We start from the raw sequence: 21,038 nt of genomic DNA, 5'->3' as shown, positions 1-21,038 counted from the left end.
GGAGTGATATTGCAAATAAAGTACAATCCTAAAAGTTTGCATGAATTTAAAAATAAAATAAGAATTGAGCACGATAAATTACCAAGATTATCCTTGATTATTAAAATTAAACATTTTCAAGAATTAAGGCCAAAAGTAATTATGCAGGTGTTATGATAAAGTAGACACTACTCAAGTCAAATGTTGACAGGCTCAGATGGACGAGAAAGTGCAAAAGATAACAAACACCAAGCATGAAAACATTAATTCTGTAAGTATGATAATCATGAGATAACAAAAAGATATGTTCATGCACACACTTCCTACCGAATTGGTCATCCAGGTAGCTGTGTCAGTCATTATGTGGTATGCTGTCCTGCTAAGCACTAACCAAAAGCAAATAAGCCAATCTCTGAGATTGTATAAAGATGAAAACTAATTAAACCACAGTCCTACATTTCCTACAATTGAAGCATCTCTCATGACAAAAAGAACTAATGTAATCGTCGGCTACAGCAACAACATTGCAGTAAAAATTAGTTATGCAAACATCAACTAAAATCAAATTACATGATTTCACAGCTAGTTATGCGTTGAGTCTGCATGATTCCACTTGACCACAGCGACAGATAATTAGTGCAAAAAGAAGTAAATTCAAAAGTAACAAAACTGCAGAATATATGACAATGCAGAGCTGAGCCTCCCTTGGGTTGCAACCTGATCATATGTTTGGTCTTTAATTTGCAAGACTTACTACCTCAAACACTAGAACTTAGTGAAGCAGCCCCTGCAATAAAGAAGGCCAAACTAGTTTTACACTCAGAATTTTATTCAATGATGGATTGGATGACACCAGCACCGACGGTCTTCCCGCCCTCCCTGATAGCGAACCGCATTCCCTGCTCACAGGCAACAGGCACAATGAGTTCAACCACCATCTTGACACGGTCTCCGGGCATGACCATCTTGGCCTCCTCATCCTTGTCGTTCATAATGCTGGTGACACGGCCCGTGACATCCGTGGTCCTCATGTAGAACTGAGGTCTATACCCCGAAAAGAAAGGCGAGTGCCTCCCACCCTCCTCTTTCTTAAGGACATAGACAATGGCAACGAATTTGGTGTGCGGCGTGATGGTGCCGGGCTTGGCAAGAACCATGCCCCGCTGGATGTCGGCCTTCTGCACACCACGGAGGAGTAGGCCGACATTGTCTCCGGCCAGTGCATCATCGAGCGTCTTTTGGAACATCTCGACACCGGTGACCGTGGTGTTCCGCGTCTCCCGGAGACCTACAATGTCGACGGTCTCACCGATCCTTATCGTGCCACGCTCGACTCGCCCGGTGGCGACGGTCCCACGGCCGGTAATGGAGAAGACATCTTCGACGGCTAGGAGGAAGGGGAGGTCGGTCTGCCGCTGCGGGATGGGGATGTAGCTATCGACGGAGTCCATGAGTTCGTAGATCTTGTCTACCCAGCTGTTTTCACCGCGCTTTATGCTGGGATTGGCCATAAGGGCCTCGAGGGCGAGGAGAGCAGAGCCGGAGATGATGGGGACGTCGTCGCCGGGGAACTCGTAGGAGGACAGGAGCTCGCGAACCTCGAGCTCGACGAGCTGGAGCAACTCCTCGTCGTCCACCTGGTCCTGCTTGTTGAGGAAGACCACCATGTTGGGCACACCGACCTGCTTGGCCAGGAGGATGTGCTCCTTGGTCTGGGGCATGGGGCCGTCAGCGCCGGAGACGACGAGGATGGCGCCGTCCATCTGGGCAGCACCGGTAATCATGTTCTTGACGTAGTCGGCGTGGCCGGGGCAGTCGACGTGGGCGTAGTGGCGGGACTCGGTCTCGTACTCGACGGTGGCGGTGTTGATGGTGATACCGCGGGCGCGCTCCTCGGGGGCGGCGTCGATCTCGTCGTACTTCTTGGGGGAGGAGCCGCCGACGGCAGCGAGGGCCATGGTAAGAGCGGCGGTGAGCGTGGTCTTGCCGTGGTCGACGTGCCCAATGGTGCCGATGTTCACATGCGGCTTCTTGCGCTCGAACTTGCCGCGGGCGGCTCGGACGACGAGCAGGCCACCGCTGCCGCGGCGGAGTCGCTGCTGAGAGGAAGCGGCGGTGTCGTAGCACAAGTTACCAGTGGACAAAGAGAAGGAAGAGGAGAGGTAATTGGTGTTGGAGGAGGAGATTGCAGGGGATTTGGGGGTTCTAGGCTTTGCGTAAGATGAGGGAAGGAGAGCCTTTTGGGCTCCGACCATGGTAGTGATGGAAGCCATGGAGGCGAAGGGTAAGGATGAGGACGAGAAGGGGATTGGGGAGAGCTACGCGAAACGGAGGAAGGGGAACGATGCGGTTGCAGTCGCAGCAGTACTCTTATCCCTATCTACAACCGGGAAACGAAGGCCTCACATACACCGGAATAGTTTCGCGGTTTCGGGGTTGGATCACTGTTATATAGCAGTCATTGTAACTTTTCCGATATATCGTACGATATGACAGATACGGAGGGCAAATGTAGCCACAATATATGGAGGGGTGTGCAAATCGTGGCCTTCCTTCCACCTCAGAACGAATCTCGACGCTGATCTCACATTTCTCTCCCACTGGAAAAAATTTGACCTCAGATTTGCCTGCTGGTGATTCGTAACGTTTTCAGCCATATGATATTTGGATCATTCACAATCTTAATTGTTATATTTAGCACTTGTCGTTCTCATATCATATCGATAAGGGTAATGTAATGTGAGAAGCTGATGTGACTTAGTGAGGGCTTATAGATGGCCAGGCCGAATAAATGGGCCTTCAAACTTTAATTGGGTTTCGATGTACTTGCATGTTCTATAATTGAAGATATAAAACTGGCTTACCTTACTAATGTACAGGAAAATTAGAAAGGATCCCTAAAAAGTCATCGATCCATTCCCGCTTTTAATCTCAACCGCATATTAATGTTGGTTAAATCAATTTCTACAATATTTTATTTTTATTTAAAACAGGTAAATGATTCGAATATATATATATATATATATATATATATATATGTATGTATATAGGTTTTGTGTTGTGTTGTATTGTTTCTGATCCATCGATGTGGGAATATTGGTGAGAAGTGTCGCCCTGTTTGCACTGCATTCCCAATTATGGCGATCACCAAAGGCTTGTCTTCCCTCTTCGTCTCCTCTTCCTCCCGGTTCATACCTCTCCTCTACCTCAAAGCCCCCCCTGCTCCCTTCTCATTCAACCTCCGGCGCGGCTTCTCCTTTACCGCCACCCCATACCCCCTCTACTACGAGCTCGTACGCTACCGGCCGGCGCGCCGCCGACGCCCAAACGCCCATGAGGGCCCCGACCACTTGCCCTCCAGTTCTCCAGACGATGCCGCCGAGTCCGCTGCCCCGGAGAGGCCCGCGATGGACCGCTCCAAGCGGCGGTACTACCGCAAGCGGCAGCGCCGGATGTACGGCGGATCTGACTCTGAAGACGACGGCCGCGGCGGCGCGGATGACGGGTTCGTCGAACTCAAGCCGGAAGTCATTGACTTCCCGCGCCTCCACGCCCGCGAGGAGGAGCTCTACTTCTACGACGCGTTAGCCTATCCCTGGGAGAAGGAGAAGCACTACCGCATGGTGTACCAGCTTGAGAAGAAATATTTCCCCCAGTATTCCCTTGATAAAGCCTTCATCGACCCCAGTGCGGAGCCGGTGCCGTCGGCATCGTCTGAGGAAGGAGCAGAAAAGAAGGGGAGGAAGTCAGGGAAGTCAAAGAAGGAGAAGGATGACCGTGAGGAGAGGGACGAGAGAGCTTTGATCTTCTTTGAGGAAACAGAGGAGCAGAAGGAGAAACCTGCTGCTCGTGGTGTTACGGAGAAGAAAGTGGAGGAGTTCTTCAAGTGTTTCAGCAAAGTCCCAAAAGCCGGTGACAGGCAGAAGGCTGTTGCTACCACTGACACGAAGGACCAAGGAGAGCCGCATCTAGTGAGCAGGAAGACTGAGTTTCCTCCAAGATGGGATGGGCCATCAGGGACGGTCGTTCTTGTGGACAAACCTAAAGGTTCGTTTCACTGTCTTGTCAATTATTTGCTTTAAGTTTGTTGCTTCATAGGTCTTATTTTCGGTGATGTTCTTGATTACTAATCTGGTGTGATGATCACAAATTAGAATTGATAAACCAAAATTGATATCCAATAATGTGTTAAGTAATTATTGTCAGCGGCATTAACAGATGCAATCATGTCATATTTCACCAAGTGAACTGCTGCTAATTGCAAGTAGCCAGCAAAAGTGGAAGAGAATAGTGTCATCTGAAGGACATAGAAACATAAGCAATGAAATAATAATGCCACTCTTAATTATTAAAAGAAGAATAGTATCCCTGCCAACTATAACTTAGGATCATCAGAATCATTCTCTGGAGAAAAAAATTCTACGAAATACAATGATGCAACCTTTTCTTATGGGACTTTTTGGAGTTTATCCACATTGTAGTTGCATAATCTTCTCTCTTATAAACTTTCTTCATGGAGTTGTTTGTAACTAGCATGCAATAGGCTATAGAATATCTAACTTGTGGTTCATGTGCAAAATTCCCTCACTTAGAAAAGAGAAGATGAACATGTGGTCACAAGAGATTCTTCCAAGATTCTCCAGTAATTTGTACAGTTGACGCTCCTTTATTTCTTTAGTAAATAATAGAATAAAATATTAGGTAAACTTAAATAATGTTGATGGTACCATTGAAAGAAAGTACTTTGCCAAATTTAGTGATCCAATGGTGCACATGAATTTTATTCGATTGGCATTTTTGTTATACCGCATTCATGTTTTTGTTGTTTTCACTAACGGTATGAAAGCTAAATTGTACATAAGACAGGATGGACCTCATTTACTGTTTGTGGAAAGCTGCGACGCTTAGTCAAAGTGCAAAAGGTAACTTAAATTGTTTTCTAACATGCATGTTTTTCTCAATGGTGACTCTGGTGAATGCTGATTCTAAAATCTTATTATTAAAGGTTGGGCATGCTGGTACTCTTGACCCTATGGCCACAGGATTGTTAATTGTTTGTGTCGGTAAAGCCACCAAATTGGCCGAGAGGTACACAAAATCTAACCCAGTTCACAAAATCTAATTCTAAATCTTGTTTCAATTTTATACTGTCAGTAAATGTGCTCTGATCTAGCCAAACTTATTATTTTGTTCCATTATTTAGTCTCAAGAGTTTTATTTTGGATGTATCTAGTTAATTAGCTAGTAAATTTGTCATAGTACAACTATTGCAAAAAAAAGTGAGCTACGAAAAAATGTTTTTCGGAAGTTTCATGCCATTTTACAGGAAACTTCCTTTGAGAAATGTGAAGTACAGGATTTTGAGCATTTTTTAAATAAATAAGACCAGACTTTCAAATCACATAACCGGTTTTATAAATGATTGGTCCAGAATGATTTAGCCCTGTGTCTAGATGTCTTAAACACAAGAGGTTTTTGTCTAGTTTTATTCTTGACTCCTTTAGCTGTTGATACTAACCCTTGTGATATTGTTAAGGAGCCATTGAATCTGCCGAAGGGAGGTTGGAGTCACTGGATAGAAGAGAATTTTCTGTACACTATCCATGTTCAGATTTTAAATGAAACATTCTTTCCTCATAAAAGGAGTCCTTTGTTTTGCATAACTAGCTCAATTGGAGGTGGCTCAATTATAAGGAGCCTAATAATCTGAGTCAGCTAATGGCACCAAGGAGAAAGTGCTCCCAGATTCACTTGATCTATTCTTTTTTTTTTTTTCCCTTTTTTCATTCATAATACTATAGTTAGCCGATAAGCTGTTGGATTTGTGAATACTACATTTCTTTGTTCCCTTTTAGGATGTGCCTAGCTATCTGTGCTTCTGTGGATGCTATGTTTTCTTTTGTTTTTTCCTTTTGGAGCCTCTGTTGGCATGACCACTTGGCATCCCATGCTTGCGACATGTTGTGTTATATTTTTCAAACGTAAATGAGCACCTTTGTCCATATTACTGATATTTTGCTTGTATTGATATATGCAGATATCAAGGTATGATCAAAGGATATAGTGGTGTTTTTAGGCTCGGAGAGGCTACATCAACTTGGGATGCTGATTCACCGGTAACATTCTCTTTAGTTTAGTATAGTCGCAATTTGCCATCTCACACGGTTTGGTTCACAGTGGAAGATATTTGAAGAAAGATTAGATTTCTTGCTCCCATTCAACTTCTTGATGCCAATAATTTGAAAATATTGTTTGTGTGACAAGAAATTTTATTTGTATGTTATATCAAAGGTTGATTCTAGAGGTTTCCGTTTCATGCTCATTTTGGCGGCATTGTCATTACTATAAAAAATTTACTGTCAGAAGTTTGGATATTTACTATGCTTTACCCTTGTGTTTCTATATCAAATGAGTCCTTCCTCCAATTCTTTTTTCTCGTGGCAGAGTTGTTGATATATGGTTAAGTTCTCTATTTTTCTGTCTTCTCTTTTAATCATCATTTTAGTTGAGCTCAGTTCAAGATTTACATCTAGACAATGATGTATGTTGATTGCAAAAGATCCTGATACATTGTGCGAGAGCTGTCAGTTTGCAGGAATTGAATGTTGACCTTTTGGATTTCAATCAATGGCTTGGTTGTGGACTAAGATTGAATCAGTCGAGAGATATCTTTAGGAAGAAATTGATCCATTAGAAGGGAGTTAGCATAAATAAAATATCTAAGGTTTATTTTCCAGAAAAAAAGTCATAAGTAGAGCAAAAAGGGAGCCTACTGGTGCTAGAAGTTACTACAGAGATACTGCATATGACTATACAGTAATTCACATTATACAGTATAACTGAAATATACTTTGAATGAAGCTTTATTGATGATAAAATAATTGGTTTTTTGGTATTGATTGGATATGTTTGCGACAAAGATGATAATTGTGAGAACACATCAGACTGATGAAGGCTCACAAGGAATGAAATTTGTAGTAAGAAAGGAAAGCATTTAGATATTAGAAGATATCTTTTTGCCTTTTAGGTTTGTTAGAAGTTCTCTATTCTATCGAAACATCTTGAATTGTATTTTTGTTTATTGCATATTTATGCTTCTTAAGTTTGATGCTTTTTAACTTTATGTTGGCAATCCGGTTTTGAGGAATTGAATGCCGGGTTTTTTGTGCAAGTCATTTTATGCAGGCTTTCACAAAATCACAAGTCTTTTTTATTCTTTCGTTGATAATTTTTATCATATTGACTAGGTCATTCAACGAGAACCATGGGAACACATCAAAGATGAGGATATAAAAAAGGTTGCTGCATCATTCTTAGGAGAGATATTGCAAGTTCCGCCAATGTTTTCTGCAATCAAGGTTAGTGATGGTTTTTTACTTTTGAAAATGCATTTGTTTTTTTTATCTTTCATGTTTAGCTCTTTCACATATTCACTTGTAAATGTATAATTAAAACTTACAGCTACTAAAGGTTATCATCTGGGAGATCTGTCTTTTGTGTTCCTGAGATTCACCGTGGGGGGAAGGCTTGATAGATCAAGGCTGTGTGAGGAAGAAATGGGATAGATCTGGTTAACCACTAGTTCTAGAAATCCTAGAGAACTTTGAACACTAATATAACAGCTCTAGTTGTCAATATTTTAGAAGAATAGACAATATGAAGGAGGACAGCCTCCCAAATTAGGACAAATTGTGAAATTAGGATGAATTGTGTTTTATGTTCTTTTCCTTTTCAATCTCTGTAATAGTGCATTATGTTACAGAAAGAACAGACTGGGACATCCAAACCAAGGTCAGTGATTTAAAAAGGCGCTCGGGCGCTCGCCTAGGCGCTCGGGCGAGGCGAGATGAGGCCCGAACACCTCGCTTCATTTCCAGGCGGCGCGCTTCAAAGAGGCGCTCACCTAATAGCATATTTTTATTTAAAATTTTAAATAATTATATTTATTAATTATATTATTTTTTTTTTATATTTTAGCGCCTTACTTCGCTCGAGCGAGCGCCTAGCGCCTTCGGCGTTTTTGGATCGTGGCGCCTTTTGGCGCCTAGCGCTTTTTAAATCACTGACCAAGGTATACAGTTTCGAATGATACTGTCCAGTAAGGGCAGTACGTACCGGTCTGACAGTAAGTTGGTACACGGATCGTTCACTACCGGGCGGTATATATATATATATATATACAGGCGATGTCGCCTCATTTTTCTATGATGTCGCCCCGCCTGGGGAGAAGAGAGGCGACGTCACCTCGCGTGGGGGAGAAGGGAGGACCGAAATAATTTTTTTTTACTTTATATATATATATACCGAACGGTATACCGCTCGGTATACAGCACCATACCGTACCGTACCGAGAGAATGTCGAAACTTTGGTACGGTATGATATTTCAATCCTTGTAATCATGATAAAATGTCAACTGGAGATTGAATAAGTAACAGAGTCCTTTCTCTCATAATCCCATTAATGCTTTTTAACTTTTATGTAAATCATAACCCTGGCTTGAACTTTTTTTTTTGGTAAGTTCCCTGGCTTGAATTTGAACTTGAACTCCTAAGTTTTGCACCCATTCTCCTTAAGATTTATTTACTTCAAGGAATCACTAATTTTGGCTAACTTTCATGTCCATACAGTGTAATTGTAAGTTCGTTAGGACAAATTATCTTTAATTATTTTATTCCTGAAAAGTACTATGATTACTTGCAGGTAGGTGGTGAAAAGATGTATGAGAAAGCAAGGAGAGGAGAAATGATTGAGTTATCACCAAGGCGTATATCGATATATGATTTTGCTATTGCACGCAGCTTGGATGACAGGTCCCTCTTATGGTTACGTATTTTAAACATACTGCTTTCTAGGATACTACATTAGCAAGGATCATATCACCTAGTTTTTGTGATAGATTTGTTTAATTTATATTGAACTTTTTTTTTCTGGTAAAGGACTGGTCGTTTGGTGAGTAGTATTATCACGTAATTTTATTGTAGGACCACTGATTGGAAAAAGTTATCTGATAGCTTAAGACCAATTTGATAGGACACAGCTGAAGTTCTTGGTTCCATCGAGGACCCCTTATTTATCTGGAACTGACAGATCATGTATAGTTTTTGACAAGGTAACCATGTTCAGATGGTCTCAGTCTGACTTGTGTATGATAAAACTGAATAAAGCTCTAGTCTATGAAGACACAGACCTGATTGATTCAAAGGGATTAACCAAGAAAAACATTCTGAAAGATTAAGCAAGACTTAAGCTCCAGAATAAATTGGTTGTCTTTTTTACCAAGCAATTTTCTCCGTGAAAAGCCAGCATAAATAATTGAACTTGATCAATCTTCATTGTGATATTTATTTTAAGACTGCAATGGTGATGGACCTTTTGTAGCAGCTGTTCCATGAACATGTTGTAGAATAAATACCTCCATAAGTACAAGTCAAGTGTGTGGTGAACATCTATTGACGGTTCATTGGTAGCATAATTTTGACTTCATTAATCATTATCTATATTATTTATCTCTAGATTCATGCCTTGCCTATATACTGCAGACAAAATTTGATATTCAGAGTCATCTGCTCTAAAGGAACATACATTCGGTCTCTTTGTGCTGATTTTGGAAAAGCTCTTGGCAGGTATTCTTATACTCCATATTAGTACAGATAGGCATAGAATGCCAATTCCTTATAATTTATGCTTCCAAATAGCTTTTTTCTGTAATTTTAAGCATTTTACTCTGATGCTGTCTTTCAAAGAGTATTTTGAAGATCTATTCATAATTGCTTATACCTTAAGCAAGTTGTGTTGACAGGAGTAATGCTTGTACTTGAGAGATGCCTCTAAAACTGTTTGTAATATTTATGGAGGTTGAATGAGACTTGATTCAACATTTTGATATTTCTCTTTCGTCAGTACAATTCATCTTCCTCAATCTTATGGGTCAGCTTCAAACCTTACCTAACCTATTTCTTTTAGTAGCATCTTTACATCCTTTGGATCTTCTTGACTTTGCTGTTGGTTAATGTGAGTTCTGTGTCAGAGGTCGAGAGGAGTCACAGGTTATTGTGTTTGGCCTTAATCTTTGTGTTTTTGGAAGTCAGTTTCTCTGCCATGTGAGCATGAAGCCTCAGTTGGAAATTTGACCTCTATCATTGACATAATTCTACAGGTCCTTTTTGATCTTTCAGCTTTATTGCTAGATGTCTCGTTATTGATGTGAATTTATTTTTTATATGGTAGTTAAGATTTCCAATTAAAGAAAAAGGTGTTAGTAGTGGACATGTTATAATTTTCACCCTGAAAGTTGTTGCTAAGTTCTTTAATGGCTCCCTTACACTTCAATGAGTCAAATATTTCTCCATTGTCTGTCTTTTTTTTTCATCTGCTCTTTTGTTGAACATGAAAAGCCCGTAACATTCTGAACCAATAAAGTCTGCTACCTTTTCCTTCTCCAATATCTTGAGCACAATCTAGTTTATACGTTGGACCAGCAATGTTTGCTCATATATTGTACATCAAAATTAGTAAAATGTTCATTGATTCAGGTGAAATTTCCTAATAAGGCATGGTTAATGTTGTTTGCAGCTGTGCTCATTTGACTGCCCTTCGGAGAGACTCAATTGGTAAGTCATCCAAGATCTTCTCTTCGTGTGTGACAAAGGAAACATCTTTTAACTTTATTATAAACAAATTTGCAAGCAACCTTTCATTTCTTCTTTATTATTATAATACATCCTATCTGCGATGGCTGTGTTCATTTTGTTACTTTGAATCACAGAGAGTGCAAGCAAAATTTAATTCCTTATGCAGATGAATCATATAACGAAGTCCAGATGATTAATAAATGTAGTTGTCTGCTTCTTGCAATTTAAATTGTTTGTATGTAGAAGCTATTTTTTGCCATTGTCGTTGCACCCTCAGGCTTATTGCTGTAGAAAATTGCAACAGATAATTAGTGGTGATAAATCATGTAGTACACAAATATCCCATGGTTGCTATTCTTGTTGAGTTTGAAAGATGTGACCATAGTATCTGCTACTCGTGGATCTTGAGAAAGACGAGCGATCACCTTCTCGTTTTCTAGAGACCTATGTAGCTGACTCAGCTTGATATTGACATCCATTATGCTCTTCTGCAGGAGAATTTTCAGTCGATGATGCATGGAGTTTTGAAGAACTACAGGAGCACATTGTCAAGGGATACTTCTAATGGTGAACTTGTCCGATGCATACTGTATCAAGGAAACTAATCTATAAATGGCTGAATCCACCATCTGAAAATTTCTCAGTGGTGCCGAGCATTCTCTCAGTGAGTTCATTCTGTTCCATTTTTTTTTCCTTCCGCTTTTAGATTCCTCAAATATTCAAGGAAGGGTTTTGCATTGTCTCTATACGCTCGTATTGGCCTAAATTCATATCCTAGGATATTGTCATATTCTCCTGATATTAAAGCATGATGATTAGACATGAAAGTGAACTTTATCATGACTAGTATCGAGTTCTTTTTGTATGATCGATAATCATGACATATTTAAAAGGTTCTTCAGCATTCAAGAAAAGAAATATCAAATATGTGGACTTATTTGTATACGATAATTATATTCTTCATTTTGTGTGTTATTATGCTGATTACATTATTACAAAAGAGGCTGATGCATCAGATTCTTTCAAGTACATGTTACTTGGCTGTAGGATGGCAAACCAAGAGAAGGTTATTTATATCTTTCAAGGTGCAAGCTTTTGTGTGCAACAGCCTTCTATGCCACTGCCCTCATGGACATGAGTTTCTGAAGCTCCAGGCTGTGGCGCCTGCGCTTGATGAACTCGTTCGCCTCCATGTTGACGTCTTCATCACGTTCACTGCCTCTGCCACCACCGCCGGCAGGAGGCTGCACTGCAACGGCCTCATCAGTTCGGGCCTCCTCATCGAAGCTCAGTATGGATTTCTTCTTGAACATCATCTGAAGGTTAGGAAAGTGAGGACCGGTGTGCATGCTCGCCGTCCTGGACTCACCGTCTTCCTGGAACCTGACATGGTTGCGCATGATGGTCGTCCTGGACTCCCCATCGTCCTGGAACCTGACATGGTTGCGCTGTGAGTTCTGCGCCTTGGAAAGCATTTGGTCGAGCGGCTGAGCAGTTATTCGGTTTTCTGCTGGTGTTCCTTTGCTTGCTGCTGGGCTTCCTATATAGGCTAACAAAAGGCATATATTGCTTCCTATATAGGCCAACAAAAGGCATATATTCCTCAGAGATAAGAGTGAATCCTGTGCTCCTTTTGTCAGTGTCAGGCATCTTCGACAAAGCAAAACAGTGTGGAAGAGTTATCGAGGGCTGGAATGGTGCACGATGAAGACCCAAGGGTTCTACTTCCGTTCCGAGTGTCCAAGACTCATGGTGGCGGTGGTGAGAATGATGGGAGTCACCGTCTCTGCCCGCTGGCACGCACATAATGAGGGTCGCATGGCACATGAAAGGCCTGCAAGTGCGTGTCTAACGAGTCTATTGCGAGATTGGCGACGCTGGTACTTGATGATTCCTTCCGGCTCCTACCGAAGGTGGAAGGATTCTTCTAGCCAGAGTCGTTCGATCAGTTCCTCGACTCGATAGGTCCGGTCCGGTTGCATCTTGAACCGGAGGCGCATAGCCCGGTCAAATGAGCCATCAATTCTCCAATCTTGTCTCATCAAGCGATTTCTTGATAGCTAATTATATATTATCCCTTATAATAGTTAATTATTTTTAATATTTTAATTTTTATATTTAATATATATATATATATATATATATATATATATATATTATCTTTTTTATATTTATAAAAGTAAAACATTTAGATCCATTTATTCTAACATTACTGATTTTATTAGTAAAAATATTAAAAAAATTAATATTTTAATTGATGATGAGGGATGACGATGTCGTTAAGGATCGTGGATGATTGTTGTGGATGAGGAGAGCGACAACAAGATATGATGATTGCTTGATATCTACATCAACGTCAATATAGATGCAGAGCGACGTCGCTTGACATCTGCATAAGTTTTGGCAAGGGCATGAAAAAGAGGAGATGAGGGGCTCATCGAAGGAGAAGTTTTATTCGTCACAATTGTCGTTGACCAAGAAGGGAAACTCTAGAAGGCTGGCTGGCGAGCGGTTGTCGAGCTCTTGATGCACGTTATCCGTGATAAAAAAAAATGTGAATCTTGAAATTCGATGTTAAGTACTTTGTCGTATCCGTCGTCAACACAATTGTCGAGCGACCCTTATCTCTTAATGTCACTCTTCTTATCTACAATAGTCATCCACGACATTCAACGACGTCGTTGTTCATTACTACCAACATCGTCTGTCACTACCAATTGAAATATTAAAATTATTTTTTTACCCTTTGTTTTCGTGTTTCCACTAGTAAAACTGATGGCGTTATGATAAACAAACATAGATGTTTCACTTTCGTAACTATATATATCCTAATATTATTTCTTAAAATGTAGGGATTAAAATGTTAAATGTAACTAATTACATGGGACAATATGTAATTAATTAACCCACTTCTCAATGGAGTGAAGGTGTTACGTAAACTTGAGGAGCTCCAATGCCGCTATGGCATGAGCTCTCTCCGACTTCTCGAGCTGAGCTCAAACTAAGAAGAGCTCAATACCTTCGATGTCGTTGAATTTAGTCATAAAGCATCTTCTTATCTCTAATAGGATTGAATTCAGCCATAAAGTGTTATGTATCTTTGCCAATCGGACTATGAAGCGTTGAATATGTTTGACATTACCAAAACTGATTAATAAGTATGACACGATCACATCCCTATATCTATGATACGATCAAATCTTAGCATAAAATATCGTATATCTTTAACGAAGCTAAAAACAAACCATCAAGCGTGATATATGTATATCCAACATGGTCAAATCCGGTCACAAAGAGTTCCCCACTTTCGATGTGTCAAAACTCATCCATCATCTGTGACACGGCTAAACGGTCCAAGGGTTTCATTGTGTGGTGAGGGTAGGCTTACGCAAGCTACAGCAAATTGATCAATTAGGAGGGAATTGTGTCTGATAAGATATATTTTGGTTTCGGATGAATCATCACCGACGTCACACGTCACGTCTCAATCAATATTAGAATCCGATGTCACACGCCATCAGAACCCTGTGGTGCACGCCAAGTCGAGTTTCGTACCAAGACACTATGCGATATGATCATCCCGAGAGCTCGGGGCAGTGCCGTCTGACGCTGCTCAGGTATCCCCAATGACGCCAGCTCGTCAGAGAAGCTGTCCCATCCCACAAAGGTTAACGGCCGCATCGAACCGAGACGTAACCAATCCTCACACGATAGTATAAAAACCCATGTCCGACACTTGGCCGGGGGGGAGAAAAAATCGAGATAAAAACACTCGACTAACTTGCTCGTCGGAGGGGCCAAAGTCGGGAAGCACCCGACAAAGGCTATTTTGCAGGAAAGCGGCCACCTGCGACCAATGAGCATCTCAACCTGGGAATTGTCATCCAGTGTACGAGGATGCGCTGCCATCCAACTCGGAGACAGAGAGATGTGACCCGTCGCAAATGGAACCCAGGTCGGCAGACCGAGGAGCACTGATCAACACCCCATCACGAGGGCCTGATCGACCTCACCCTCCCGACTCTTGCCTGACTCGCTCCAAAACGGCCACCCCGAGCGACGAGCGTCTCGACCTAGGATACACCTTCCATCGCACAAGGGAGGGCAATGAGCTGGCCCGGATCTCGATCAACGCCAATCAGCACTCCTTCCCGAGGGCGCGGCTACCTCACTATCCAACTCGCTCTGCAAGAAACTCCTTACATCGACTCACAAACCTAATCGTGGTGACTCACTAGCCAAAGTACTTTTGTTCACTTCAACTCCATATGTCGAAACACAAAGAAGTATAGATGATGATAAGGGGATTTGACACTTGGACACTCGAACATCACGTCACTGTCAGTCCGACACCTATTTAGACGTCTTGCCAATCCGACACATCAGCTAAGCGTATTACATGGTCAGCCAATAATCCTGCATAATTACTTCAGTGAATAAACTCCTTATTTAATCGAGACAGTTATCATAGCTTCATATAAAAAGGATTCAGATTTACTACTACCCCAAGGAGAAGAATTATAAAATTTCCAACCATGTGAACTTTTTGTTGTCTTATTATTTTCGACTCGGACTTAAGCATCAAATTGATTTTTATCGGACTCGTCTCCGATTTCGGTTATATAGTGACTCTATCGTACTTAGATATCTCTCGACATCAGATTTATGATAAACTCAAATTCAAACCAAGATTGTTGACTTTATAATATCTCGAACAACTTAAATCTATCGTATAATTTTCTTATAAAAATTATTATTAAATACCCAATGATCGATGTTCTATACAACGATTTAAATAATTATGGATCGAACAATACAAATGATTTCAAGACTTGCAACATCAATTTATGATCTGATTCTGATTTGGAGCATATCCAACGCAATCCCGAGAAATCAAATCTCTAATCTTTGACCACTTTTTTTTTCAAGATTTTTCTCTTTCTCAAGTTGGCTTCCTTTGATCCGTTCGTTCCATGAGATAAAATCTTGCGAATCCAATATTAAATAGCTATCTATAATTAAGAGCATTCTAATAATGCCGCATCCCACCTTGAGGAATCTATTCTAAATCATGTGTTCTAGACCGCAAGGAGTTCGTCGTCATCGCCACCATCGAATCTAACTTTATTTAGCATCATCCTCTATTGATAAATAGTACCGATGACTCTCGACCTCCCTTTTATCTTTCTTTCGAGACTTTGGATCTTTTCTTAGTATATATAATCGCATCGTTAATTTGGTGCATAGGGATCGATAGAAGTAAAAGGGGAATAACCTCTCAACTTAGTGCAATCTAATAAAGAAAAAGAAGATGAATACATTTTGATTCATGCCCTAATAGAATGAATAATTAAACATATAAAGTTTTAACCAAAATTTTGTTCGAATTTTGGACATTTCATCAGAAAATATTATGATATTGATATTTTATCGGCAACTAAGATGATTTTGTACTATTTCTTAAAATTTTATGATAATTAATTATCAAGATTTAAAAAATATATAATAACATTTGTGATCAAATTATTTAGGTAAAAATATAAAGGTATTTTAGTTCAAGTCAAAAAAAATAAAATACCCTATAATTTTTTATATAAATAAAAACAATAATCATTCATCAAAGAGAAGAAAAAAAAATTGAAATAAAAATATAAACTTTAGATTATACTGACTTATCATAATGCTACTATGTATAACATATCAACCTTGAACTGCTAATACCAAAACAAATTATTTGATCTTATCAACTGTAAATAATCAACCTGTCATAATTTCAAGTTACTGCATTATAAGCCAAAAGATGATATCGATAATGTAATTCCAGAATCCCTATAATATGTTCCGATTTATTGAGCTCCTAGCTCTTGTTCTTTTGCACATTTGGAAATTCAACAATTTCAAACCCTGGTTACCCTAAAGAGAAGGCTTCTCGAGTCATTCCACCGGCATTCAGGCAAGAAATTTACCCCAGATATGAAAGCAAATCAAGCAAGTTTTACTTACAAACTACCTGAACTTCTTCTCTTGTTCATCCCTAACTATCGCATTGTAGAAACCCGTGCAAACAGCAGCAGGGTTCTCCTTAAGCTGCGATTCCATGATACAATTTGGGGGGCCTTGAGCCTCTCCTTAAAATGGTTCAGAAGCACTGGCTGAAGCAGAAAAAGAATCCCCTCTGGTTGTTCTCCATTGCTGCCGCTGTCGTATCACCCATTTCATCTCGAGCCGCCATCAGTGAACTCGTCCCAGGAGATTCGGGTGGTAAAACCATGTTCTCAGAACTGAAGGCACGGGAAGGAACCACATGTTCGGGTGGCAAAAGTGTGGACAGATAATGTAGAAGCATCTGAACTATCTGGCTAAAGTTGGGTCTTGAATTTGGGTCCTCCTTCCAACAAGAAGTTAAGATCAAAGCCAGTTCCTTGGGAAGGTCATCTGCACTGGGCCTGGCGTTCTAAAACACAAAGAAGTACGATGGACAACTTCAATAATGCTTAACAAATCGTATGAGTTAATAGGATTTAACAGCACAGTGGACTACCTTGAAAGCAGCTGCGTAGGCTGCCTGCAGATTAGACATGCCTTCAAATGGAAGCCTATTATGAACCAGCTCCCATAACACAATCGAAAAGCTGTATACATCCACCTTGTGATTGTAATGTTTCTTTTCCCCATGCCTTAACGTCACAGTGCTATATAACTGTGAAAAGAAAATGTTGTCGATTATTAATCAAATAATAACCTAAAATGATTCAGCAGAAAACTATGGATGTAAGCAAGCGCTAAGATGCACCTCTGGGGCCATCCAACGGTATGTCCCTGTTTCAGCAGTCATCATCTCTGTTAATGTTTCTTCCCTTGCCAAGCCAAGATCGACAAGTTTCACTGTCCTCTGATCTGCAGTCAATAGCAAGTTCTCTGGGAAAGAAACAAGAATCAAAAAATCATCAAGAGAAATCTCATACATGAACTTAATTAAGCATCCCGCAAGAGTATAAAGAGCAAATCCAGCACTTGACATAATTATTGAACATGTCTTCCTAAAAGTTAAGGTTGTGCAGATGGTCAAAAATGAAGAAGTCAAAAGCATGAACACTTCTTTTTCTATTAATCGATAGAAACTAAAAAGTAAGTCATCGATGGTCATTCTTCTAATGATGTTAAAAATGCTCCAAGCAGATTTAGACTAAATTCAGGGAAGTGGCCATATCCGAAGAAGGATTGGCGGTATAGTTCTATGCTAAGGAACTGGCATATAGCCAATGCTGCATACTTAATACCTATGGCAATCCAGTGGAGAATCACAGATACAAGTAAGAGTGACATTTCATTATCTACCATATAAAATTTAATCGATGGACCATAATGTCAAATCATTTTCCAGATTAGTTTGTGTTTGACTATTGAATGAACTAGCATTTTGAGCTTAGCACCAAGAAAGACTAAGAAAATACATCAAGATAATGATAGCAATCATTAAGACCTAAGTCTCTTTTGATAAACCTTTACTTCTAAAGAAACATGCACTAAAGAGTTTGGTCATCTAAGAGCGTACCAATGAAACCTCTTAGCATCAAATCTTTGTATTTTCATTTCTAAGGTTACTTTTCACCTTTAGGTTTGGTATTGGATGATAACCCCTATAATACATCTGGTGTTGCATTAATCTTAGAAGATCATAAAAGATGAGGAAAGAAGGCAAGAATAATGACAAGAAGCACTTGAGATTATCCAGTTTGAGAAATGAATTATCTAAGATAAAGACCAAATTATGAATATCCTAAAACTTTGTGTTCATATCAATGAGGTATATATCGAACTATTTTACATTGGTAGACATAACATTTCTGACAATTGATTCAATGGAAGTATCATGAAACTGCCAAAGCAAGCATGCGATATTACTCAATGATATAACTCCATTGCTGAACAAGGTGCTAAAAATTTTGACTATATTATCTTCATAATATGTACTTCTGGGAAAAAGGACAATGCAATTGCTAAAATTGGTGCATGTACGATGAATCAGGAGCAAAGATTTTCAGCTCAGATAAGCAATTAAACAAAAAAAGTGGAACGACCATAACATCATGGGATGATGTCTTGATAAGGTTAATAATTCATTACACAATGACCATGACCTGAGCACAATTAGGAACCTTAATCTCTAGAACCAATATAGAGAAGATTTCACGGAATAGTGGCACTGAACAACATACAATGCAAGAGGATTAAGAATAATGACAGGCAACAGGTTCAAGCAACGAAAGATTGATGTGAAGAGGAATTCCTTGGTTGGAACAACCGGCAACAGAAGCTGATTAATGCAGTTTGGAGAAAAATCACTAAGAGAGATCTAAAACACAGAGCAACCAACACGCAGATGATGTCAAAACCCTATAAGGAAAATTGATGAAGAGCCAACTGACATCAGCATCTGGCATAAAAGTTGATCAAGTCTGAAAATCAGCAATAGCTATGCAAAAGTATAGCACATAGTAAGATGACCTAAATCCAAGATAATTGTTCATTTAGCCCTGCAATAAGTACAGAATATTACGTGGTCTAGTCTCTAACAAGTAGAAAAGATTGAAAATTTTTGATGCAGATGAAAAAAGCAAGGTGATTGTTGGCTTAGAAATGTTCGTCAAATAATTTTTGGCAATGGTTGACCCAAAAAAAAAAAGAACGAATAAATTCACTACCCGGTCGATGATTGTTATGGACAAAGTGATTGCATGTGTAGTTTACGCCTCCTCATTATTGCTAATAGTTCTACAATTATATTATTTAAGGTGTCATGAAAGCATGGTTGATGATGATATAATTAGATAAGTTTTAAATGCACTTGTATATGTTCTAAAATTTCTTGATCAGATTATATTCGAATGAGAACAAACAGAAAAAGATAGAAGATTCAGTATCATCGAGCATCCATCTGTAACCCCTAAATTACAGCTACAAATAAATGTTATAATAGTATAGCTGATTAATGGAAATGATCATGCATCACTCTTGGTAATGTTCAGAAACAACTACAAGGGTCAAGCTCCGTGAACAATAAGACATTATAACAAAGGAAAGACAAGAGCTGACTCCAAGAATGTTACCAGGCTTCAGATCACGGTGAATGATACCATGAGAATGCAAGCACTCCATGGCCCGAGCTATATCCAGCGCAAAGCCAACGGCAACCCGAGGCTCCAAGCTCCTCGGCCTCATGTTTACCAAGTACTTGCGCAGCGAGCCCCCTAGCAGAAGCTCGGTGACCACCACCATCACGGGCTCCTTGCAAGCGCCGATGAACTGCAATCGGCACGACACCAGATGCCAGCACGACCACCGGCATAGAACGAATAAAAGAACATGAACATCTAAGTGGAACTAACCTTGACCAGGTTCTTATGCTGAACCCGGGCGAGCAGCGTCACCTCCCTGGCGAACCTCGCCTCCCTCTTCGCCAACTCCTCGGAGGTGTCCCCTTTGTGCATAACCTTAATAGCAACATTCTGATTCTTGTACCTGCGCATCACGGCCAACAACAAGCAGGCGCCCATCAGAAGGCAACACAAAAGGGGGAGCAATTCAAGAACCCCAAGAATCGTTGACCCAAGACAAGCGACTCACTTTCCCTCATACACCTTCGCATGAGCGCCCTCCCCGATCTTTGGCCCGACGAAGAGCAACTTGGGATCGATGAGCCACTTGGGATCTAGGCGGGGCTCCTCCAGCGCAAAGAACCCGTTTCCAGACTCCATCTCTGCAACCAATTTAGTGGATCTAGCATCTACCTGTCCTCACAGCAGCGAATCATGAAGGCTGCCAGTAGCAGTCAAGGACACACACAAAAATCCAATCTTTGCTGCTAATTCCGGACGGATTTAGGCAACAGAAACGCCGGAGCCGAAGGCGTCCTCTGCGTCTCCGCCGGTTGCCCTTCCAAACCCCATATCAGCTGCAACCCACGAGTTTCTACCACAAGAACAATGAAATCTCGCCACCTCCATGTTTCCGAAACTTCATGACAAAGCCAAATGCCACTGCTACCACCAAATCGTACCCCTTTCCCCTTCTTACGAGTAGACAAACAGACAGGCCTTGCAAAACTTGTTGGAAGACGACGAGGTCTCCTTGCAGTCCGCAATGGAGCAGCCAAGTAGCTGTCGAAGGTCGAATCCCAAACCGCATCAGCATCATGCCCTCATATATTTAATATCCCCCTTGATGACCTATCCATCTTTGCATTTACTTCCCCTCTATATATATAAATAAATAAATAAATATATATATATATATTGTATATTTCTGTAATCCTTTTAGTCTCTTATGATATAAATATGGATTAATAGTAAATTTGTATTTTTAAAATATATTTATAATAAAAAAGAAAATTCATAAATTGACTAAGGAGTGCAAAAATCAAAGCC

The 21,038-nt window shown here is 40.3% G+C and overlaps 3 protein-coding genes across 3 annotated transcripts; 1 reads left to right on the top strand and 2 right to left on the bottom strand.

Moving 5' to 3' along the window:
* Nucleotides 1–612: 612 nt before the first annotated feature.
* LOC103987141 (elongation factor Tu, chloroplastic) lies at nucleotides 613–2,403 on the bottom strand. The gene has a single exon (XM_009405352.3). It carries the CDS (start codon nucleotides 2,250–2,252, stop codon nucleotides 807–809), a length of 1,446 nt encoding a protein of 481 aa, XP_009403627.2. The 5' UTR covers nucleotides 2,253–2,403; the 3' UTR covers nucleotides 613–806.
* A 637-nt stretch (nucleotides 2,404–3,040) lies between these two features.
* LOC135641332 (uncharacterized) lies at nucleotides 3,041–11,451 on the top strand. The gene is made up of 9 exons (XM_065156688.1): nucleotides 3,041–4,026; nucleotides 4,846–4,901; nucleotides 4,985–5,067; nucleotides 6,017–6,095; nucleotides 7,227–7,337; nucleotides 8,681–8,790; nucleotides 9,520–9,603; nucleotides 10,553–10,590; nucleotides 11,106–11,451. The coding sequence occupies exons 1-9, from the start codon at nucleotides 3,117–3,119 to the stop codon at nucleotides 11,174–11,176; spliced, it is 1,542 nt and encodes a 513-aa protein (XP_065012760.1). The 5' UTR covers nucleotides 3,041–3,116; the 3' UTR covers nucleotides 11,177–11,451.
* A 4,975-nt stretch (nucleotides 11,452–16,426) lies between these two features.
* Nucleotides 16,427–20,802, bottom strand: LOC103987139 (serine/threonine-protein kinase STY13). The gene is made up of 6 exons (XM_009405350.3): nucleotides 20,239–20,802; nucleotides 20,001–20,133; nucleotides 19,722–19,917; nucleotides 17,405–17,529; nucleotides 17,153–17,311; nucleotides 16,427–17,065 (listed from the first exon to the last, which is right to left on the bottom strand). The coding sequence occupies exons 1-6, from the start codon at nucleotides 20,367–20,369 to the stop codon at nucleotides 16,751–16,753; spliced, it is 1,059 nt and encodes a 352-aa protein (XP_009403625.2). The 5' UTR covers nucleotides 20,370–20,802; the 3' UTR covers nucleotides 16,427–16,750.
* Nucleotides 20,803–21,038: the final 236 nt, after the last annotated feature.

The sequence above is a fragment of the Musa acuminata genome, chromosome BXJ3-6 (assembly GCF_036884655.1).
Source record: "Musa acuminata AAA Group cultivar baxijiao chromosome BXJ3-6, Cavendish_Baxijiao_AAA, whole genome shotgun sequence".
Lineage (NCBI taxonomy): Eukaryota > Viridiplantae > Streptophyta > Magnoliopsida > Zingiberales > Musaceae > Musa > Musa acuminata.
This window is presented reverse-complemented; position numbering and strand designations above follow the sequence as displayed.